At 37.1% G+C, this 25,797-nt stretch overlaps 1 protein-coding gene across 1 annotated transcript; it reads right to left on the bottom strand.

Annotated features, from left to right (window-relative positions):
- Window positions 1-25,791, bottom strand: PCCB (propionyl-CoA carboxylase subunit beta). Its single transcript, XM_063306853.1, has 15 exons — window positions 25,574-25,791; window positions 22,138-22,257; window positions 21,693-21,761; window positions 20,652-20,708; window positions 19,112-19,225; window positions 17,448-17,558; window positions 15,285-15,393; window positions 13,707-13,827; window positions 13,034-13,115; window positions 10,392-10,515; window positions 8,930-9,037; window positions 6,997-7,097; window positions 3,123-3,221; window positions 2,863-2,956; window positions 1-387 (listed from the first exon to the last, which is right to left on the bottom strand). The coding sequence occupies exons 1-15, from the start codon at window positions 25,754-25,756 to the stop codon at window positions 266-268; spliced, it is 1,614 nt and encodes a 537-aa protein (XP_063162923.1). The 5' UTR covers window positions 25,757-25,791; the 3' UTR covers window positions 1-265.
- Window positions 25,792-25,797: the final 6 nt, after the last annotated feature.

Genomic DNA, 25,797 nt, shown 5'->3' with positions numbered 1-25,797 from the left:
TATTTTGCTTAAAGAATTCTAAATGTTTTATTTTACAGTATAGCTTCTGTTTCAGTATGTTATTTTAAACTTGTGAATGAATTTGTGTTCAGCTTTAATCATATGAACTTAAATATGAATCCTTCTAACAGGCTAATAGCTTACAGAACCTCATTCCTGATAGATTTTTGTCCATAGAAATATCCTAAAATATCACAGGATTTGAATCATAAATATGGCAGGGGTGCACCGATTTCCTTAGATTTTAGGTTAACTTGAAGCAGATTCAGAGCGGCATGTTGGCATGTTTTTTCCAGGGGTTGGATTGTCTTTTGCTTGCCAGCACTTCCAAATCACGGCAGATGCGAAGTCGGGTAGTTGAAGGTTGAATGATGTCATCAACAAATCCTGTTGACAAATTTCAGAATAGGTTATTTCAACTGCTGTATTAAGTGTATATGTCTACAGACTTTTGATCTTCATCCTGAAGGGATCAATCCTCCCCAATTATAGACTAATAAACAGAGAGAGTATAACTGGGAGGAGGGAGACAAAAAGGTTGCTGAATTCCTCAATTATTTGGTAGTCAGTTCCATAGAGAAGCCATTTGATTAAAAAAAATCTGTTTGTTTTAATGTGCCTGGAATTTTAGTTCTGGTCAAAATTAAATTAGATGTGCGGGCATAGGACTCATCATTTCCTCCCTAACAGCATTGTAATTGAAGAATTACTTCCTGTAATTGGAAGAGAAATCCTTTAAGCTATTCATTTTTTTTCTCTCCATATATGAAGGAGCAACACTGAAAACAGCTTTTTCTTCTTTATAGATACAGTGTCAACTTTTTCAAATCTCTAAGAAGCACTGCATGAATCCAAATTCAATTTGGGCTGTATCATTGAGATCTATTTTACTGCAGTGATCAGTTTAATCAGACCAGCTGGAGTGAGGATTAGACTAAATCTGATGCATACTCCTAGTTAGAACCATTATTCCTTATAAATGACTAATTGTTATGGTTCTTATGATCTATAAATACATTTACTGAGTCAATTTCCTGAATATCCTCTAGTCATATGGATTTTAGAAAAGTCTATTCTTCATGTGCTGGCAACTTTATACAGCTGAATATTGGAGCAGCATATAAACTGGAGTATTAATTAACTCTTCCTAAACTCTGAAGAGTGCTAATCTTAGCATGCCTTAATGTTTTCCCTACAACAGTCCTTGAGGGTATTCAGGTATAAAAAAATCCCCCATGGGCTAAGTTTATGCCCCTGTGGAGAAGGATCTATTGAATCCACAGCCCATGTCCAGTTATATTACATTTTTTATAAGGAAAAGGTTCTGCCTTACAACTCCTTATTTAGCAAGTTACCCAGGCAATACTGATTTACTCTATTATTAGACTAGTATGGTTCAGTCTCTATGAATGTGGCCAAATTTCGCTATACTATTTGTAAAACCAGGACACTGATTGCATTGCCAGAAACTAAACTGTAATTTTTTTCATATAACTGTTAACTTGTTGAATTCTGGTCTGTGACTGTAATAAAGTAAATAAGAAGTATTAATTAACTAAGAGTTCCGCCTTTCCAGTGATTAATTAGGTGGCATCAGCAGTTTATTTGGTGGAGCCTAGGGAAAGCTTCAATTCAATGAAAGTTGGAGGTACCCAGTGGTCTCCGGAATCAGAACTTAAAAGCACACTGCAATATCAGCATTATTCAACTTAAGCACAATGTTACTTGATAATCAGCAAAATAAAATTGAGTTATGTATCACCCTGAAACAGAGGATTTTTGGATTACAAATTGTTCTCTGCCAAAGTAAGACTTCCCTGTCTCTTAAAGGCAGGTAGAACTGGAGCTGGGCAAAAGGACAAAGTATATCAGAAAATGGCTCTGGTAAAGGAATTAACATTCTGAGCCCTGTCCCCACATTACTACAGACACCTGAAGCAGGAAAGCTTTCATGCGCAGAAAGATTCATCACCCCAGATGTTAGCAAGATTGCATGGGTCAGGTAGTAAGCCCTGCTTTTTTCTATACACTGCTTCTTCATATGAATTCATATAATTCACAAATGGGGCCAATAGTTAACCCAGTTCAAAATCATGCTGCAAAGTTTGTAGTAATTTACTTTTATAGCAACCCTTGTTTCCTTCATTTTCTTCTCGGTGATATTTGGAATGATGATTAGTATGCACTGTGAAAACACTGGCCAATGCTACTTTCTTGAGGAAAAATTGCTGTTGGCAATTACTGTTGGGATGATGTATTTTTAACTGCCCAGTTCAGTAATTTTGATCAGGTCTTTTATGGATAAAGCAACTGCTTGAGTTTTAATTTCATTTTTAAAAACAATTATTTGTTTTGCTCAAGTATGCACCAAAGGCAGTCTTGTCAGGATTCTAAACTGTCTCAACCCGTCTGCTACATGCCCATTCCCTCAAGTCTACTATCCGAAAGAGGAAGATCATACAAACCTAGGCCATCACATATATTGATTTCTAACCCTGTTGCATCATATATATGGAGAAGGGAGTAGATATTACAGACACCCAACATCCTGTAACACACAGAATAACTGCAGTATAGGTCAATCCCAGAATGGAATATTGCTGGTAGTTGTTAAGTTTTCTGGGATTTCTGCATCCAGCTATAATGCTCAAGGGATTCTTACGAAGCAAGGAGAAGCCATCACAAGCCTTGAATAAAGGATTGTCAAGACAATAAATATTAAGCTGAGAAAAGATAGTTGAAAAATAGCCAATCAGATCCGCTGAAGAAAAAGATGATCAATAAAATGTGAAAGCAAAATCAATTTCAATAATTTCAAATTTGCATTTGAAAATTTCAGTAAAAATTCTTAAAGATGCATACCTCTGATTGCGGCTGGAAACGGATTTGCAAACTTTTCTACATATTCTGCTTCGGCATGTGCCCCCTTTCCTCTAAAAATGATCTGAACAGCTCCCTAAGACAACACATGATAATGTGAAATTACTAAAGTTCACCTTCTTGAAGTCTTCAATGGGAACAATTACACATGCAAACAAAGTGAAAAAATTGCCCAAGTGGGGAAGGGAAGAGACAATTGATGCAATAGAAACTGCTGTAAGACTGCAAGAAAGCATATCTACCTTAGCGCCCATTACTGCTACCTCAGCCGTTGGCCAAGCATAATTTGCATCTCCCCTTAGGTGCTTTGAACTCATGACATCATAGGCCCCACCATAAGCCTAGAACAAGAAATAGGGTAGCAGTCACAAACTACCATGTTTCAACCCTTGTGTTTTGTTTTATAGCAGGTATAAATATTACATAAAATATATTCTTAAGTACACACATACATAAATGAGACTATTTCCACTAACGATGATGATGATGCTACCCCTTCAATCGTGTCCAATTCTCAGCAATTCTACGGACCACTTTCTCCACAGATTTCCACTAATATCTATTCAAATATTGCTTATTATGTTAATTTCTATCATTAATCACTCCAATTTTCTGAAATGCTTTCCTCTTCCCATTTCTCTATTCACAAGGAGAAATCGCATGTACAAGGTACCTCATACATTACATTTGACATAAGTATGAAGTAAGGAAGCACTATACAGAAAAAGTATTCAGAATAGTGGCTACATCAGTCATAAAATAATTTGACAGCAAAATATTTAGTAATAACTTTATAACTAAGTTATAACTAAGATCTGGCTGTATGAAATCTCATTTTAAGGTAGTATTGTGACAGCGGGAAGCAGGATTTTTATATTCCAGTGCACTACACTGACACAGCAGAGCTTTGAAACACAAAGGCCACAGGGAACGTTTTTTTTCTAACACTCCCAACGTAGAGTAGATAATATTTTAAAGGTAAGTAATCTATTACAGTTGTAGAATGAATACACACACACACACATTTTATACAGCACCATTCCAGATAGATAGATAGATAGATAGATAGATAGATAGATAGATAGATAGATAGATAGATAGATAGATAGATAGACTGGCTGACTGAATTTTTCTCCTGGTCTCTGCACATTGCAGATATGAACAGATACATATTGGTTTTACAGCTAAACATTTTGGTAGTCTCATTTTGTCAGTCTTCAATTCCGTGGGGCATATATCCCAAGATAAGCCAGCTTGTTCTTATTTTTACCACTGCAGCACTTGAATTTAAATGAATGTTTTCCACAACTTTCAGACACTTCTGTTTATTCATCTCTGATATCTCTCTCCACCACAGAAGTTCCCAATGGCCTTTTATAAGGTCTTAAAATTGGCTTTTTTCTGGCATTGGGCCAGGATGTTTACTGAGCCGCTTCAGGGGATTGTGGATGTAGATTTGGATATTGCATCTGGCATGATATCTTTTGGTTTTGTCGATATTTTATTGTTAATTTTTAGATTGTTGTTCACCACCCAGAGTCATGTGTCAAGTGGGCAACTATATAAAATAAATATAGTAAAGTATGTGAATATCTTTCCTTTACTGGCATTGGTCTGCTTGGACAATACACAGCACCATTACATAAATGTGTCAGATGTAACGACAAGGCCCCTTCATCACATAAAAGGAGTGTCTAACCTCTTGGACCAAGACTTTGTTCTACTTCGGGGAAGGTTATTTGATGGACTGTTGTTCACATAGCCAAAGCTTAATAAAGAAACTTGCCAAAGCTAATGTTCTTGACTTAACAGAGAATTCTGCTTTGGGAAAAAGCTCTTAAAGTGCCAGAGCATGACAACACTGTATTAGTTACTGTATCAGCGGCCTCAGATATCATTACTTTTACAATTCTGAGTGATTATGTAACAGTTGTTTTACATAGTCTGAGATGGCAACTGTATTGAGGCTACTCCCCATAAACATACTGAGGAAATTAACTGCCAGCCAAGTGTGCAGTGGGCTCCATGAAGCATCTACTATAAGAAAAATTTAAACGTACAGAATAAGAGACTCTACCTCTGCTTCCCACAAGTGATATTGAAATGACCTGTGTTCACTGTTCACACAATGACACCGAGTGCCAGCTAGACATTTCTTTAACATCTCACCAATTTTTCACATGTGACATTCCACAGTCATAGATCTTTGTATCCTATCATTAATGGCTAGAGTTCTACATTAGTGATTGGAATGAACTCACTCACTTTTCTTTTTTGAGGGGGTTGGGAACAATGTACAAGTTTCCTCCCTTCCCTCTGCTGACAATGATCACTGCCAAGGTTCATCAAGATTATGCCAGCATCATTTTGATCATACATGATGGCCAAAAAAACTATACCGTCTTGTGTAACTTCAACTGGCCACTGGAGATATTTATGCTATATGAATGGCAAATCTCCACGCAGCAAGAATTGATCTGCATCCTATACTGACCTCATGGATTACAGTGTGGCAGAGTTCCTCAGTTCTTCAATGACATAAATTATCTAATTCATTTGGATACACCCCATTAGCCACCCACCCGGAAATGTTCTCTATTCAAATGGTCCATTTTTTCCTAAGTTTATTTTAAATATTTGGTGTTTTTCTTGATATAGCTCTTCTAATGTTACTACATATTTTTATTATTGTTACATTTCAAACACTTGCTTTTTTAACTAAATGTTTATTTTGCTGCAAATCGGGGTTTTAATATAGAATTGAACAATTTTACTACTTCCCACACAGACACAAACAAATACACATATATACGCACACATTTTGTCTCATCAATTTCTAAACAGTCTGAGTAATCTCCATCCCTAAAGATTTCCCCATTCCTGCATGTAATAATCTATGGTACTGATTAAGAAATCCTTTGAGCCATTAGCTACCTGTGATATTTATTAGCTTTTATTAGCAAGCTACTGAAGACTAATTCCCCATTCACAATGTTCTACAAGAACAAAGTTGTCTTATGTCCAAGTATTACTATTTTATTGGAAATTGTTTCCAGGCCTCATGTCAATTAAGACATCTTATCTTTTGTTTTTTCTTAATCCTTCTACACTATTAGAATTGTAAGAAATTCAGACTAACAAATTTTATTAAAAGGTATAAGCTTTCAGGAGGTTGCAAAAGTCTGTGTCTTTTAACAAAAATTGTTAGCTTGAAAAGATTCTATCAGATGCCTGAATTTGGCTACCATATACTACCATGGCTTTCCTCCTACAATGTTAGAACTGTCATATTCTATAGATGTCCAGAGAGCCCCAGAGGTTTTTTGTGTAGAACAGATACTTGTTTTAAGATACAGCGACCTGGTGGGTAGTTGATCCTGTTATGCTGACCTACAAATCTTCTCGACTTCTGCTTCCCAAGATTCTAGGTTAATTCCATTATAACAATAGCTATTTCCATAGCGCTTGCCAACAGTATAACCCTACCAGAAATTTGCAGGGCTGCAACCTCATCTCAGATTTTCACTTTCATCAGGTGCAGTTACATGGCTGGCAGTGGATGCTCCAGTGCAGCTTCCAAACAGACTGTGAATCTTCTAACTGCAATCATCTTCAGCAAACATAATACAATCACCCATATGTGTGATGCACAAAGATCCTGAAGGAGGACAAACTTCTTATTTCTAACTGCCGTTCCTCAGGAAATTATCTGTACATCCATAAGACCTTCTTCCCCATACAGGCCTAGCGTACCATCTTGGATATGGACCATGGCGTCAGCTGAAGGAACTGAAGTGGTACCGTCAGCTTTGGGAGTGTACAAGCAGGGGGTGACTATTCCAGATCCTGCCTAAGAGTTCACCACTACAGTGTTCTAACAGTGCTCTATTGGGCACAACAATACTTATAAATGCACAGATGACCAAAGAACCATGATTGTGGGCAAGCAACCTGTCTTGAATAAAATACGTACGTTGCAATATTAACATTCTCACAAAGATACAACGGATAGCAATTATAAAATACAATTTTACATCACATTTTATTGGATCTGTTTTTGTCAGGAGTTGGGCAGCCAAATAAACAAACAAACAAACAAACAAACAAATAACCTACCTTCCTCGTGATAACAGTGATTTTTGGCACAGTTGCTTCTGCAAAAGCAAAAAGCAGCTTTGCACCATGACGTATAATTCCCCCATATTCCTGAGCAGTCCCTAGAAACAACAGGAGTTGAAGTCACAGCCATTATTAAAGTAACAACAACATGAATGGAATGTATGATTGCGTTTCTACACACTTTTACATCAAGAAATTAACAGATCTACAGCCAACAGGAAAGTTTATTGTGCAACTCTTCTTTTAATAATCTGGGATTCAACAATGACACAAGTTTGTTCAATAAATAGTAGTATTGAGATTAAAATTGTGGAGTGGGCAACCTGCTGCCTTACTCCTAAATCATTTTTTGCAGCTTTAGAGCCCCCTCTATGTTCACTACTATTACTTCAGTCTCCTACTTTGCTTCAGTTAGGAAACATACACAACTAATCTAACTCTAAAACAGGGTTAATATAGTAAAAAATCCTACCAGAAATTCTTGATGTGGCCAGTTAGAGGTTCAGATACTGGTGAAGGGGTGAGAGATGCCAAAATAAAAGCGATCAACAAAGCTTTTGTCATGTTCACTGCTTCAATGTGCACTGTACATCGTAAAGTTTCACATGCCATGGTGCTGACACGCGTTTCTGTTTGGGAGGGAGCTGCTGTGAAACCTTGTGCCAAGCTCTGTATCTATGTTCATTTCAATGGAATGTGTTTGGGTTATGTGCTCGGCTCAAGGACTTTTCCCACGGACCATCAGAAGCCGTTAGGAGCACCTGGGATTGTGAGCTTGGGAAGATTCTACGGGGGGAGAGATCTCATTTGTACCGAGGGTTTTTAGTTTGCATTTGGCACGCTTTTTCCATTCTCAGCTTTCTTTGTGATCCTGCATACTATTCTTCAAAAAATCAGATATCTTTGTGATCCTGCTTATGAGTCTGATGGTGTTTTAGAATAGGCAATCCTTACAGCTTTATTCAATAATTCTAGATACTTACATAGGAGAGTTCCCCTCTGTACGCTGGTGAGGAAAGGAACTCTCCCATGTAAATATCCAGAATTATTTTAAAAGCTTTGTTAATTGCTTTTATTCTAGTCTCTCTGGTTCATTCCCTCTCCAGTATCCGAACCTCCAGCCACTACAGCCAGGAACACTTGGCCCTAGCCATGTGCATGACTTTGTCCCACGCACATTGATCCGTCACCATGTCCACTGGGGTCTTTCTCTCTGCCAAAATAAATGAAGGCCCTCATCACTTAACCCTCATCTATGACGCCAGGCTGGAAACAAGGAGACCGTGAGTTCTAGTCCTGCCTTAGGCATGAAGCCAGCTGGGTGACCTTGGGCCAGTCACTCTCTCTCACCCTAAGAAACAGGCAATGGCAAACCACTTCTGAAAAACCTTGCCCAAAAAATTGCAGGGACTTGTCCAGGCAATCTCCGAGAATTGGACATGACTGAATAAAAAAAAAAAAAAGACAAAAACACCTATTTCCATTGCCTCCATAAAAAGAGATGGAACCATACAGTCCAGCCTTTACTGTTCTGCCTTAGTAAATACATGCCAATAATAAAATACAAGTTACACTCATTCTTTACTAGTATATAAAGTCACAAAGGAACAACAGAATTCTGCATATGAGGCCTCCATTGAAATACACAGATAAAAAAATCTGTGGCAGGTAATAAATATTAAACTAATTCTTTGCTTATGGAACAGTGAGAAATGGCAGTTCAGAAGAATGAAGAGGCAAATCCTTTCTTATCCCTGTATTTATGACGTATTTTGAATGTAGATTTTATGTTGCGCCAGCAAAGAATAAATGTGCTTTTCATAGATTTTAAAATGTAAAATGTTTATCTCTGCAATTACAAGGAAAAGTAAATCTATTTCTTAGATGCAAGAAATCAAGTAGATAACAAGAACGATGCAGAACAATTTACCTGGTAAAAATCCAGGCACATCTACAAATGTGATCAGAGGAATGTTGAAAGCATCACAGAAGCGAACGAAACGGGCTCCTTTTACAGAAGAATTTATGTCCAAGCAGCCTAATTTTTAAGAAAAGGGGACTACTGTAAAATACCATTTCAAAGTAGCTTAACACTACCAAACACCAAAGAGTATTGATCTTTTATCCAGTATTTTTACTTTATTTATTCATTCAAATTTGTTATAGCCGCCCAACTTCAATGAACTCCAATGGACTCAGTGTTTATCAATACTATACACCAACACTTCCTGCTATCAGATATTGTATCAACTTTCTAGTTTAGCTTTGTAAGTTGTTTACATCTAATGATAGTTCAGCTTGGAGGCAGAAGAGCATAAAGCCATCAACATAGATATGATAGCTGGTTCCTACCCTACTTTCTAAAATGCTCATTTCTATTCTAAAACCAACAGAAATCTCATAAGAACCATATGTTTACGTTGGCAGTTGTAGTCATTACTATGTATATCAGGTGAAATGCTTGAAGTAGTGATCCTAATATAATTGCAGGCTAGTCCTAGGATTCATTTCCAAATAATTAGGTTTATCAAAGTTTGGCATCTGAACACACATACTGTGCTACCAGAGTAAAGCAATAAAATATACTTGGCAGAAGAAGTAATTAGCTGTTAGCAAGCATGTATGAATAGAATAATTTGTTAGGTAATTCAATGGGTTCTAAACATTTATACCGAAAGTGTCACGATCTGCCTGCTTCAATTATTAATATACAGGTAGTCCTCGTTTAGTGTCTGCCTCACTTAGCAACCATTCCCAGTTATGATGGTGATGAAAAAGTAACTTTAGACCAATCCTTGCATTTACAACCTTTGCAGGTCTGTAAAGCAAAGAAAAGCTGAAGTAAGATCATAAGCACAGTTGCAGTTTCACTTAGCAATCACTTTGTTTAATGACCAAGTTGCCGGTCCCAATTATGGTAGCTAAACGAGGACTATTTGTCATTGAATATTATATTAATATAAATATCAAGCATCATAGTTCTTTGCATGCCATCAAGAGTACTTACAAAAGACCATTAAATGAAGTTATAAAGCAGTTTCTGTGTATGAAATGCTAAACAACCATAAATATGAAAAATACTGAACCAATCACAATCTTTGGCAAAAAAAAATTGTTAGGGGAGGATTATTTTATTTTGAGGATAACAGAGGGCATTCAAGACAGTTAAAATCTACAACTAGTGAAAATCTGATAGAAGTAAACATTATCAATGAATAAAAAACAAAAAGACTTGACTAAAGAAGACCGCCTTGACTCCTTTCCTATATGAAGAAAGAGTAGGGACTAAGCACAACTCCCAAGGTATTTTGGGAGCAATCCCCCATCCAGCTTGCAGAAACTGAAGTTTTCCAGCTTCATTTCTTAAGAATACAGAGCTGCCAGAATCATACCTGAAGCTACTTTAGGCTGGTTACCAACTATTCCAACAGTTCTTCCATTCATTCTGGCAAACCCAACAATTAGGTTTCTGGCATAGGAGGGCATGATTTCAAAGAATTCTCTCTCATCAACGACCTGCATAAATCAGATTCAAATATTCAGCAAAATAATGAAATACACACTTATAGATATAATCAGGAAAACAGTTTATAAGAAATAAGATTTTAAAAGTATTTTTCAACATAAGGTTCTCAGTGTTTCTCTACATATTACTACAAGCAAACATTTATAAAAGCCAATTCTTACATTTCTGGCAGCTACTACTTTGATAATTATTCCATAATGTATTTAATCATCTCTATTTTTAACTACTTCTAGCAATGTAAAATTCCTTTAACTTTTAAAACATTGAAAAACATAGGGGTGGGTCAAAATGACCTTTCCCATCCATACTTACAAAGTTATACTTTGAGAGGTATGATTGATGATTATGTGTCATCAAAACAGTGTCAACTCTTAGCAACCACATAGATGGATTTTTTTTCCAGGATGATTTGTCCCCAACCTTTTGGCTCTTCCAACAGTGCACCCATTGTCACTATGACTGACTCCATTCACCTTACTGCTGGTGATCCTTTTTTCCTTTTTTTTTCTACCTTCCCCAGCATTATAGACTTCTCAAGAGAGCTAAGTCTTCACATAATGTGTCCAAAATGCAATAATTTGAGCCTGGTCACTTGCAACCTTAGTGAGAACTCTGGACTGATTTGTTCTAGGATCCATTTGTTTGCTTTCTTGACCATTCCATATTCTCAGGAGTCTTCTCCACCAAATTTCATGAATTTTTGAGAGGGTATTGAAGGAACAAAAATGAACTTTAACAAATCTGAATAGGAATTAGAGGAGGAAAAAAATGGGGGAATTGCAGAGATGTTAAATTTCATGGAGTTCATTATGTTTTCATTTTTTACACTGGGTAGTGCTTTAAGCATATGGGGGGGGGTATCCAGGTGGAAATATGTAATCCATACCCCATGTTTCTTGGAGAAATAAAATATCAATGGTGCTAATATATTCCAAAAAGGACACAACTAAATTCTTCATTTCCAAGAAAGAATGAACACTGAATCATTATCTTGGAAGACTCAGGTGGAATTTCAACTAATGATCTGGTTAAACCTATGGGGCCTCCAATTACTGCAGGTAATGCTGTATCAGGAATTTGCTTTGCAGAGACAGAGACCTGGGAATGGCATGAGCTCACAGATTGAACTGCCTCAATTATTGTAGAGTTTGATGCCCTTTGAAATTGGGAAATAGCCCAATGTATTTCTATAGGAACATCCAAATTTGAAGGATAAGGCACAGTACGGGTGGGCTCAACAAGATTTGAGGCTGAGCTTCCATAACATGGATTATTGGAATCTAAAAGGCTCTCTTCAGCATCATCAAAAGGAAAAAAGTTTCTATCTCTTAATCATCTGGTAAAGCCTGATGTGTTCCAACCAACTCATCTCCCGAGGAAAGATGAAACAAAGTTTTAGGTGACACAAGCTCAATAAGAGGCTCAGCTGTGGCAACAACCACTAGCAAAGTTCTCATAAGTCTATACAGCCTTTGTAAAATATCCTCTTCCCCAACCTTGGACAGACATCCAAAGGCACTGATAAATAGTTTCATTGGTATCAAACTTGGCCTCATTCTGCATATCAGTTTTACTCTAAGGGCCTGATTTAGTCAAGGACACCCAAGGAGAGAAGGCAGTGTTGTTAGCAACAGGCTTATTATTTGGAGGATTATGAAGTCCAGAAGTAACAGAATGGAACAAAGGGGTTACCTTTCTATCATGAAAAACCCTAATAGGAATAATTTCAAAGATGGCAAGTTATGATTTCATTTTAAATATGGTATGAGGTATAGTAGACTGATTGAAAGTCAGTAAGATTCGCTTACTGCCAGGCAAGCTTGGGAGTCACTCTATGCTGTGTCAGGAAGTATTTTGCTTGTTCTAAATCTCCCTCAAATCAGCATTCATGGATGATTGCTAGTCTAAGTGTTCTGAGAGAGGAAAGAAAAGTTCTCCCATCCCTTTCCCAATACCATGCCTCAAGCATGTTCCCTTCAGTCACATTTACATTAAAATGTTTTAATTTTTTTAAAAAGTTCAAGAAAGATCAACAAGCAGCCCTGGATTCTGTACCTCAAAAGGGCTATGTTCATTTAATATGCATCATTTAAATGTCATGGAGATTAGTAAACCTTCACATGCGCTTTTATACATGCAGCAAAATCAATGATACTTAATTTAGACGTTGAAATTAGATTTCTTCATTTATAATTGCATCATGCATTTTAAACTGAGACTGGCCCATGAATTCCAGAGATTAGATAATATTCTGTTAACAGCAAAATTAAAGCTCAAGAAGTGCTTATTCTAATTTCTCCGGTGATATTATTTTTATTATGCGTACCAAGCAAGGGATTTCTAATTAGGAATATTTTAGTGACCTACAGATATGCAAGACAAAAACATAATTTATTTACATCACATAGCAATTCTCAAGTATAATTTATACTACCACATCCTTTGAAAAGGCAAGTAAAATACATATCCCTTTTCCACACCAGTTACATCATGGTGCACAAATCTTACCGCATGTACAATATCCACCATGTCATAAGCTTTAGTTGATTCCATTGGGACAATTGTATCCAACTCAGATACCAAACGGTTGCTTTAAAGAAATGGAATGAAAAGCAAGACATTTACAGTATGTCATTAATACAAGAAAAAGTACTCCTATAAATCATAAGCATAACCAAGGACAATTTCAGTAAATCTCATCATATTGATTCAGACTATTGAGAGGATGAAGTAAATATTCACCTAATACCCCAGATAACTGAATGTGGAGTATTAAATTAGTATATACTCATCCTCCTAATATTACTGAGAAGCTGGCTATTTATATTTCCAGCCATTATCTAACAATTAATAGCTCACCAACAAAATCAACTAAAAAGCCAATTAGTTATCAACAAAAGCCTGGAATTAAGGGAAAAAAGAAAGTCATTAGGCGCATCATATGAGCAACAATGTATAAACCCCACTGTTCTATTACTGTAAAAATAAGAATTTGGGTTTTCTACTTTTTAGCTTTATGGCCAGCATTCCTCTGGAACAGTACCTACAATATCGGGAAGTCACCCTTCCCACCACTCAATAACAATGGAGCTGCCTAAGAATGTCACTCTCAGAATGAATGAAGAAACAAATCTCTTCCTCTGAGTCTCCAAATATTTTTATTTATACAAAATATACTTACCTAGGGTCATGGCATTCTCTGACAGGAGCTGGCTCCTTGTTACTAAGTGGTAGGAAATTAAAAAACTCCCTAAGGTTGAGCAAAGCATCTATGTCATTTTCAAATGCACAATGTGCAACCCCTGTAAGAAAGAAAAAGAAAAGCAAATTCAAAGTGCAAAAGATCAATTAAAATACTATTATAAAGACACCTGCACTGACCAACCAGCAACATGCAAAAATAATTAAAATTAAAGTCTAGAAAATGAATCATGACTTCTTTTAACAAATTTTGAAAGCAAATTACTTTAAATGTTCTTTCAACTGCTCCACTAATTTTAGAATGTACCTTCTAGAATTTCAGCCAACATGACCTAGTTGGGTGTTGTAGCATTCACTGCATTACAAATAGATGTTGTTATTGTCTAGTAAAAGGATACTTTCAGGAATACATAAACATTTCAAATGGATTCTCTAACAAGGAGAAACAATTTCTTCCTATGCTTTGAATTCTTCAATTTTAATTATTCTCTGTTCATAAAGAACAAAAATGAAAGTGATAGTTTCCATTTGCTTAAATAATATTTATCATTACTGAATAACAGGAATTCTCTCCCTCCCAGAAAATGGTAAAATTTGGGAAGTACTTTTTAACTAGTAGAAGACTATTCAAGGGTATGAGATAAATAATTAAAAACATACGTAGCTGAGGTTAAGGAGAAAAAGTGATCTTCCCTCGTGAATACATAATGAAAGCAAAGTTCACACAGTGGCCCAATTCAAAAAGAATAAGCAAGAAGAGTCTTAGTTTAATCTTAGTTTATCCTAAATAAACTGGAGGCTTGTTTCTGCTTTTGGTACCCTGTAAAATGCCATAAGACCGAATGTTTAATGTGTCATATGAAATAAGGATTCTAGCTGGTCGCTCTAAAACAAGTCACAAATGTATAAAGCAAGACAAAGCCTGGATTGTAATTCTAGCTCTATTCTAATTCTAGAATATGTGGTAGGTTTTTGGTTTCTGGTTAATTCAGCAAGGAGCAAAGCACAGTCAGCAGTTTGCCTTATTCACTGTTCTGTGCTTATCATTCTGTTCAAACATTGGCACATTTAGTAAAAGCCGCCCACTTAAGATTTCTCAAGTTCAAATACAAAGAGGATTTGTGTGTCTCTCTCTCTCAGTATATAGTCAGAATAGCTAAGTGTAGCTGAATAACCACATTTAGATCCAGTTCAAGAATTTAAGACAACAGGGGTGAGATACTGCTGTTATAGCCTTCTTGTGAATATGTTGCTTACTGATGTTTTCCTGACTTATTTTAGAATCAGTGTTGGTGATTTAGGTGGGCCTGTTGAGCTAACTGAATTCTTCCGCTATACTTTTCCTTAATCTTTCATACACATACACAGACACACAAACTCATAGACATGTAAAAGTGAGCAATTCCAACAGCTCAAACTTAGAGTCACTGTCACATCTTCTAACAACAATCTTATTTAATTTTATATGCCTGGATAATAATTATTAAACAATGTTTACTAATTCTGTAATGTTATGAAATTATAAAGGATAGAATTAAATAAATTAGCCATCTCTGACCTGATACTGCAGTATGCGTCTTTGCACCCCCAAGCTGTTCCTGAGTTACATCTTCATTGGTAACTGATTTGACTACATCAGGACCAGTTATAAATAGATAGGATGTATCCTAAAAAAAAAATGGAAAAGAATGAGGTGCAAATCCATCATTCCAAGTACCTACAAAAAAGGAAAACTGAATGGAAAACTTAATGTTTATTCAAATAGTATATTAGTTTACATTATCTCTAATTTAACAAGTATTTCTCAAAATATTTGAAACATATGAGAAAATATAAAACAAATTTTAGGTAAAGTATTGTGTCTCTAAATGCTTCCTGTCTGAACATCCTTCCTATAATTTCTAAACAATCCCTTTCTATAGCTCCAAGCAAATGCATCAATAGCATTCAAAGAAAGACTGCAGTGAGAATACAGTATGTGAAGCTGAATACCTGACAGTTACAGTCTAAAATGTCATAGTTTGTTTATGCTGGGGATTTTAAAAGCACTAGTGGAGAACTGATAGCCTTTGAACTAAATTATGCCCATCCAGGATGGAATTCTCATCCAGCCTGCAGCATCTTCTTTTTCTGCCCTGCTCCCCAAGGAAAGCGACCCAGGAACACAGGTACCCTTTCCATGCTATACACTACAGGTGGGTAATCTCTGCCCACCCACCCCGTTCTTTTTGTTTCCCTTCATTTTAGGCAAGAAATACAAAGTAGCTTTGATGTAAGCGAGCATAAGCTTAATATAGTTAAATCAATGAAAAAGGATAATATTCCTGTAACAAGAATCCTGGCCCCAGCTATTTGTAGGGCACGTAGCACTGGACATCATCATTCTGCCCACTGCAGCCCTCAGTCTGTCAAAAATCATTAAGTGTGACTCCCAATCATGAAAAGATTGGCTCACTGCTTTCAGTGAAAAGGGAAAGCACTTCATTAATGTGCAGCATAGAGGAAGAAAAAGAGAGTACTCTGTTTTTTCCCAAGCAACTCTGCAATTTCTGGACTTAACTCTTCCTGCCCTTTGCACTAACATCCCTACAAGGAACAACAATTAAATAAGAAAAAAATAGTTGGAGTCAGGATTCTTGTTCCATTATCCTTTTTCATTTATTTAACTATATTAAGCTTGTGCTCGCTTACATCACAGCTACTATGTATTTCCTGGCTAAAAATGTAGGGAAACAGGATTCAGTTACACAACTCCTGTAACTTATAATCTTTAGATATGATTAATTCAGCAGAAGTTCTTTTGTGTGTGTTTATGGGACACACCAGAGGGTGTTTAATACAGGTTGGCTGTCAACTTCAGTATGTTGGAAATGTAGTATGTTGCTGGGATCACTGACACACGTGCTGTAGACCTCTTCTAAGGGTCTCCCCATTTGGTTTCATAGTACTGTAATATGTTTATAAAATGATGCTGGAAAGAGAAATAGGGTTTAAAGATGAACTTATCAATCCATGAAGCAGTCTAGTTTTAGCATGTACAAGGCACTGCCAGAAAGAACCTGCTATACCTGACCTAAAATCCTGGAGCAATAATTTGTGCTCTCAACTTATGTATTGGTTTGTTATCAATGTAAGGGAAAGCACAACTGGTATTATTCTGTGTAATCAAGTTTTAATCTGCTGTTAAAAATCTGACTTATTTTCTTACATAGTTATTTTATTATATCTAGATAGATAGTAACTATCTATCTGTTTGTGGTGTTTTTTTTCCTTTTTTGCTTATATTTGTTGTACTTTTTAAAAACAATTTTTCTATGTCTTTTTTTTGTTTTCCTCTTCTGCATGTTAAAACAATACAAATATAAAGAAAAAAAAAACAAAGATTTCTTGCTTCAGCAGAAGGCTGCTTTGAAACTTGGGTTCTTGTGGAGGCCAAAATATGGAAGGGAAAGCAGTAATGCAATCTGGAAATTTTGGACTTCAATATATTTTCCTTGACTTTAAAATGTAGCGAGCCAAGCTTGTTTCATGGGAAAGTTGTCCTATGCTTTCCTATTCAGCATGACTTGCCTAGAGGCACCCATACTCTAAACCCAAGCACAACCTGAACAGCAGAATCCTAATCATATTCATCAAGAATCCAGCTTGAGTATGTTTGCTGAAGCTCACTGCTTGATATGTGTTGGAAGACGGTTCAAGGCGATGGACATCGCATCCTTACCTTCACCATGAATGTGAAATCTGTTAAGGCAGGAGAATAGACAGCGCCTCCTGCACAAGGACCCATGATAAGAGAAATCTGTGGTACCACTCCAGAACATAAGACATTTCTCTGCAAAAGAAAAAAAATCTCTCTTTAATTTTACATTTGCCAACCATCTTTCTTAAATTCATTTTGCAGAATAATACATTTTTAGATTTTTACCATAAACAACTAGAGGTAAAAGAGCAGGCATAAAGAAAGACTACCTAAACCTACAGAAAGAAAAACAAACCAGATCTAGTCTTTTTGATTCAATCGCTAGGCAAGACCATAAATGCCCATCCGTTATTTTGAGAATCCACAACTAAGGGCCAGTTCATGTAGCCGCTTCTCAACAAGCTTCTGCATGTCCTGACTCCTCCGGGCATAACAGCTGCTACACCTGACAGCTGCTACAGACAGAAGCAAATGAAAAGCCTCGTAGCTTTTCTGCCCTTTTGCTTCAGGACAGTTTTCCCAGCAAGGAGAAGAACGCATCTGTCATTGACTATTCATTCATTCATTCATTCTTTTTTGGGGGGGGGGGCCTGGCTTATACAAGAAAGACGATGGCTCAGTCTTTTCTTTCTTGCTGGGCACTTAATTATAAGGACAAGAATAGAAATAAAAGAAAAGAGTGAAAATGCATTAAGTATCAAGCAATATTGACCAAAGAACTGAAATCAGAAATAACAATAATTTTAAATGTTTATAAATATTGTATATCAGACAGAGAACAACAAAGGGGAAGTTAGAAACTAAATATTTACCCATAATGTTTTTAGTAGTTTTTCTTTTCTTTTTTTATTTTTTTTGGTATTCTTAAGCAACAAAATAGTGAAGACTTGGGCACTAAACTCAGAGATTCAAAAGATCTTTTCTTCTTATTGTAAAAATAATTTCATGTATTCTGAAGTTTTTATGGTTAATTTTCCAGCAACAATTTATTGAGAACTGTACAACTTCAGTAACTTCTTTGTCCACTTGATACTGTATTTCTACATCAATTATTTTTTCCTTTGTTTTCTCTTTTTTTCTTTTAAAGATGATAAATTTAAATTTAAAAATATTCCCAAATATAAATAAAATACTGATGAAGGGAGATGGAATTTTTAAAATTATTAGCAAAAGCAACAGAGTGAGACAATAGCACCAAGAATACTTTATAACTTTATCTTTCTCAAAACTAAATCAATACTTAAGTAACATACTTAAGAAGATTGAAGTCTTTTTAAGAAGTCTTTTGTCGCTTCTAACAATACCACCTGGAAACTCCATAAGGTAAAGATAGGCAACTTGATGCCTGCAGATGTTTTGAACCACCGTAAGTGCCGATTGCTATGGGCAATAGTAAATTATTATGGGAGTTGCAGTACAAAACATTTGGAGGACATGAAGCTGCTTACCTCTCCCTAACAGCCTATCACAAAGGGACAGGAAATACACATTTTATCCCTGGATCATGACATCAGCACCTCCTCTTTGCATAAAACCTGAAAGCAGCAAGAAAGGAAACAGTGAATCAGTCATGCTTCCTTTAAGTTCCTATTTTCTGAATATTTAAAGTGGTTACTAAACTATAAGGTAAAACTACATATCACTATTTGTTGGGTCAACAGATATTCAATTGACAGGTTTCTCACCAAAAAAATGTCTGCATAACCAGCCAAGGATTCTACTCCTTCTTGAATACGGGCCCCTCCTGAATCATTCAGTCCAATAACAGGGGCACCAACCATAACAGCCTGATCCATAATCTGGGAAAAGAGAAATACAGGAGTTTGCACAATATCACTACAGACAATGTAGATAAGTCATCCACATGGCATACCCAATCAGACAGCCAAACTTTCTGTAAAGTAACTTTTTGTTTGTAATCAGAACATGTCTAAGTTGAGTCTGTGGAGTCCTTGGCGCTGAAAATGTTCCTAGTCTGGCAATGAAACATCAACAAGAAAACAACAAGGCTCAGAGAGCACCAAGGACTCCACAGTTCAACCCTGAGCTACAAATATTCACTTCAATTGGTAAGTTGAGTCTCTCCTTCCAATTAATTACTGGCTTGTCCATCTTCCATGAGCACCTGGCAACATCAGTATTATTTATTATTATTATTTTTATATCCCACCTCTAGGAATACAAGGCAATATACATAGAAATATATTTCTCATGTTATCCTCACAACAATCCTGTAAGATAGGCTGGGCTGAGAGATAGTGACTTACCTTCCTTGCCCAAAGTCACTCAGTGAACTTCATGGTTGAACATGGACTTGTCCAACATCTAAACTACTAAACTGTGCTACTGCACCTGTGATGCCAAGAAAACTATGTGGATATATTCAAGCTTGATTCAAAAGAGATTCCTAATTTTTTCAATATTCAGTTAGCTTTTAACATTTAATTCGTACATTTCCAAGTATCTGAATATTTACTAGGAATTTGGGGCTCTATAATGTAAGCAATCAAGACAGTTGTAATTAATATGTATTAAATAATATTAGAAATTAAACATATATGTCAGATTCATTATTACAGCAATACTTTTATGCCATTCTTCAATCTTACTTTCAGGAGAGTTTATCACAAAGAATAATTTTGACATCATAATTTGATCCAGCTACATTCATGCTCAGCAATTTTCCACCCTACTTATCTTAAGCAACGAAGCAGGCAGCATCCCCCACCCACAAAACTACAAAGTATTGTGCTTTTCGACTAATTTAAACAAATGTTGGCATTTATTTTACCAGAGATGGGACAGAAATAACTCTTGAGGGTCTGGTACTGACTGCCCCATGTAAAACCTAATTGCTAAATTTGGATGAACCCCAATGGAGGGATTACATCAGCCCAGTTAATTCAATATCAATATTTTCACATTGCATTTTAATGTTACGTTTTGCTAAGCTATTAATGAGTACTACATAATGTAGTAAAACAAAGGTCACAGGATCACAACCATATCTAACCATATATTTTCAAACCTTTTATAAAATAAAAAGCTGCTAAGCAAACATCCCACAAGTGGAGTACCCACAATTTTAACATCTGAATTATTGTAATCTGGGAAGGACTACCAGAAATATTTGCATAAATATATTAGAATGCTTGTATATTTAAACTATATGGCAACTCACTTAGATCTTTTATTTGATAGGCTACCTGCACTGCCTAAGCTTACCTTGCAGATCTTTTGAGCATGTGCTCCAGATAAACTTCCTCCAAACACAGTAAAGTCCTAAAAATTTAAGATCAAACAGAAATGTTTTAAAATACAAATACCAAAACATCCTGTATTATAAATATGTATATATACTAGATTTAGTTATTTTGCTTTTTATATGTCCCTCAGCATTAGTTTCAACATTAAGTAAAATTACTTCATTACTCTTCATTATTCTTATTTTTGAAGAAATATTAAAATGCAATGGAAAATATAACAGTAGGCTTTGTCCTTAAGGCTATGAATATGAACCATTCCTAAAAGAGCATACCTGCCAATGCATCCATCAAAAGGTGGTCAAGAGAACTCAGTCCCCGCATTTTATTACATACATACAACAAGCAGACTTGCATTACAACTCAATTACTTCCCAAACAACACAATGACCATCCACACCTCCTATACCCAGTTCTTCCATTTTGCCCAGTTGCAAGTTACTTGAACTCAAGCAAGAAGTTAGACCAGGATTTCTCAACCAAGATTCCATGGAGCCCTAGGTTTCCCTGAGAGGTCACTATGGGTTCCCTGGGAGATCACAATTTATTTAAAAAATTATTTCATATTCAGGCAACTTCACATTAAAGAGGTAAACTTCATTCTTTATTTTTAGTTTAAGAACACTGTTAATGCATATATACAGGCCTACACATGAAATGAATATAATAATTTTGTAACTTCTGGCCTGTATTTGAGCCTGAAGGCAGGGGTTCCCTGAGGCCTGAAAAATATTTCAAGGGTTCCTCCAGGGTTAAAAGGTTAAGAAAGGCTGGGTTAGACAGAAGAGACATGCTAATTCCATCTACACAAAGCTAGATCACAGTCTAAATGAGTATGAAATTATCATGTTGCACATGTTATATTATTCTTTCTTATAGCATTCTGCATAAGATATGGGAGCAAAAGCAGTACTTTTGATGCCAGAAAAAAGAGATTAGTCAAACTGGAGAAATTATAAAAACATTTCAAAATATTCATAATTCAGAAGGAAAACACCAATACCTGACTGAAGACATAAGTCAGTCTCCCATTAATTCTACCCTGGCCAGTAACCACGCTGTCCCCAGGATACTGCAAAACAAAACAATCAAGGTATAATTCATAAACTGACATGACTTACATAATGCAAATGGTTATAACCACAGTAAGCAACTACACAGAGCACAAACTGCATCCATATTTAACCTTGATCCTTCAACAGTTCTATATTAGCATGCACCCAGCAGATTATGAATAAAACAGATTGCTTATGAGCTGGGGAAAATTATTCTTCTAAACATCTCTCATTAATTCTGTGAGCTATCTAGAAAATTATTTCAAATGCATAGAGTGGAGATAACTCCTTTTGTAGTAGCAAAAAGATGAGAATCAGGGCATGAAATGAGCCAATGTTTCCGATTCACAAAGAGTCCAGGAATCTAAGCAAAAAAACAAAAAAGTCCAATACCTTGTTTTTCTCAGCCTCCATCCCAAAATCTGCACACCTGTGTTCCACAAACATGTCATATTCTACAAAACTGTCAGGGTCCAATAACAGTAGAATACGCTCTCTGGCTGTCAACTTTCCCTGAAAAACAAGAAAAAACATCAAACAGCCTTGTCTTTAACTTAATAGCATATTTATATAAACACTTTCCAGATTATAGTAAACCACAGCTAAGGGTAGTAAGAAATATGCACTGAATAACAATCCCCAATTTAAGGTCTTAAATTTGTTCTCCAGAAATTTGTTCTCTAAAGAACATGATAGCTAGACCTTTTTTCATATGATACAATAGACGGTTAAGTACAAAAAGCCAGCCACCAAGGAAATCTTACTAATTTGACTGTGTGACTCACTTTTTACAGCAGCATTCCTATCAAGGGACAGATCACTTCTAAGCAGAGGTATAGCATGAAAAAGTCATCCCTAGAAAGAGGGATGAGCCCTTAATCTTTTCATTACTATTGTATATCACATAACACATATGCACTGTTTATTGTGTCAGGCTAAATTTAAGAAAGAGAGAGAGACAGAATCTTTGCAAAATACATTAATCTGATCTTGTGCTAATCCATTCATGACATACTGAACACATGGCAAACCACTGGCTGCCCTCCATTTGGATTAATATCCCAGTCAGCCAACTCATAGTGTTTCTTTAAATATGCTGGAAGAAAAGTAAACAGATGATCCAGTCAAAGTTGAAATGAATGCTTCACATCCCCCTAAAGTCCTCTCGCATGCTCCATGTCACAGCAGATGGCAGCACCTCCCCAACCTTGACTGAAGTTGAAAAATCTACACAGGGTTGGATCTGGATGGCAACACATCAGGAAAGCCCAGAGCTATAGACCTGACTTAAAAAGTTAAAAAAGCACCCCAGAAGGTGTCAATACAAACCCAGTTTGTTACGGCCAACAAACCACTTGGACGTGTCCGTGTAGTCTCTTAAAGAAAAATGTAACTCAAAGGAGAGTTGACTTAATGTTTCTGAACAATAAAAAAAAAAAAAGACCCAGGGCAGTAGAGGTGTTGTACCAGGAGCAGGGATCACTGGCAGCATCCTAGAATCCTTTGCAGTGTCTCGTAGATAGTCACTTGTCTTTTTTTTTCCCCTCTTTTATTTTACAATTTCAAAAGAACATTTTTTAAATCAATATTGGCCTGATCAAGGTTGGAAACACTGTGGACAGAGTGCTAATTTGCACAACCAAGTTGCCCCACCCATTATCTCTCAAAGGCAGAAATGCACAGTGCCATTCTTTAATCTTCCCCAGTCCACTAAAAAGGCAACTTCCATCTGGCTCTTCCTGCTACACATCCAGGGTAGTATTTTCCAATTTGTACCACCTCAAGCACTGCTGTCCAGTTAATAGGCAGCATTCCATTTCACTGTACGTGGCAAGCACCTCCACTCCAACTGGCTGCCATGTGCTATGGCAGGAATGACTCCTCCCCTCCAATCACTGGTTAGCACCCTCCACTGCCATTTTTTCACAGACTGCCTGTGCCCTTCTGAAGGGACCTTGACTAGTGATCTGTTCCCCCCCCCTTCATTTAATAGGTGGACAGGTTAAACAGGGAGCCTTTCAAGCATTTTCTCCCACTCGCTTCACCCCCTCACTTTTGCTCCTTCAGCTACCCACTTGTGTTTTGTCATTTTCATTCCCCCTGACTATGAGTTTGGGTAGAAAAAGAGTCAAAGACTGACAGAGAGTAAAAGGTCAGATTTATTTATTACACGTTCACTGATGGAACAGTGAAACCAAGTTTTCTTTCTTCTTTTAACCAGGTGAAGCTGGCAAAAATTTTGCTAGTTTCCTTTCTAGCCAAAGTGACAAGAAAAATAATAAAATGATGGGTTTTTGTTTAACCTATCCGCCAGTGGATGCATCAGACCGAAAGATGTCAATCACAAGGGTAAGTAAGACGGGCTCATGCAAAATGTCTATCAATGAGCACAACGTCTCTTCAAAGAACCTCCCACAGAAAGAAAAGCAATTGGTGTTTGCTCTTCCAGCACAGATGAGCAAGGTAAAGAAGTAGGAAATCCACTGATCTGTGGACACAGTAAGGACAGCCCAGACAGAACACTACAGTATCACTGTGATCAAAGCAGAGGAAGGAGTTAAAATTTGGAAGGGCATTTCTTTAGCCAGCTTCGTTTTCAGCGAATTTACACAAAGGAGTCACACAGGACAGTGTGGAAAATTCCAGAGCTTCTGTCCTTTTGCATCCCTCACAAGAGAGAGAGGGTGGAAAAGAGAGACACGACAAATTAAATTAGCTAACCTTGGGTACTAAAAGTGGTAAAGAAACTTTGCCTTAACCAGATACATCTGATTCAGGTTCAAGAGAGAGCAGGACACCAGGAGCTGAGGAAACAGGAAGGCCCCAAAAAGACAGCTGTTTATGTAAGGGTAGATCATGGCTTAGCATTACATATATCCATACTTACATCCATTCTATCTCAATGAATGACCAGCCAGACACATCTGGTCACAATAGCCAGTCCACTGTCTGTGACCAGCACCTGCCAGTCAGAAGTAGTTTTTTCAACAAGATTTCATTTAGCTAAAATGGCTAAATAATCTTGTATCTTGCATGAAGAACTGCTAAACGGCAGTAATGTTAGTAGCCCTTACAGTATTTTTTTGCAGAGAAATCCATTCCATTATGTTTTATTTAAAAATACATTTCTTATGTGTCTCCAGTTCCAGAGTAATCTGGAAGCCTAATTATATAACACAGGACCGTTCTGAAGATTTTGCGAGACATGGGCTTTCAAATCAGGCTTAATGGCACTCTAGCCTTACAAAGCAAGCTATCTGTTGTCTGTTTGTGTTGCATTAATTCTGAGAAAGGAAAGATGAAGTCTGATGGATAAATGAAGCTCTATTCAGTTAGGGTTACAAACATCTCAACAACTACTAGATTTGGAGGTCAGAATCTGACAGCAATAATTCAATGTCATTTTGTAAATACGGTGTGAGAAAGGTCACTTTAAGGGTGGCCTCTTTGGACCTCTTCCTGATCTTGCACATTAGCTCTACAAATTGCCAACTGTAGTGAAGCAGCAGACGAGCCGATCTGCTTCCTCGCATCCGTGGTCTTAATTAAACAGGAGAAACAAGAGTGACGACCCTGACACCGCGATGGCGGGCGAAGGAGCCGGACTCTTTTCTACCTCGGTAGGATGGCAGGAGGAACTGCAGCGGAATGGAGGCGGGAGGACTATAGGTCATGAATTTTCAACGGCCCCCGAGTGGCATCCTCTCCGGCCAAGGCCAAAGGTTTCGTCGGAAATCACTGAAACGGCACGCCAGGGAGAAGTCAGCTGCCACTGGCCACGCAAGGGCTTCCCTCGCCTGCAGCGACAGGAAAGGAGGCGCTCGCTCACCCGCTTGTGCTGCGCATCTATGCGGGCCTGACCGCCTCCGAGCAACGCAGCGCGACGCTTCTCTTCGATACGCTCGGGCACCGTGACGGCCCGGGTCCGGGGGCTGCTGTTGCTAAACGAGCGGCAACCTCTTAGCGGAACTCTCGAGAGAAGAAAGGAATGAGCCACCCGCAAAGCAGCCATGACTGAGTGGACTGGGAAGACGCATGCGCTAACAAGCCCGC

Source organism: Candoia aspera, chromosome 6 (assembly GCF_035149785.1).
Source record: "Candoia aspera isolate rCanAsp1 chromosome 6, rCanAsp1.hap2, whole genome shotgun sequence".
Classification (NCBI taxonomy): Eukaryota; Metazoa; Chordata; class Lepidosauria; order Squamata; family Boidae; genus Candoia; species Candoia aspera.
The sequence above is the reverse complement of the archived record's forward strand: the minus strand, read 5'-3'. Positions and strand labels throughout refer to the sequence as shown.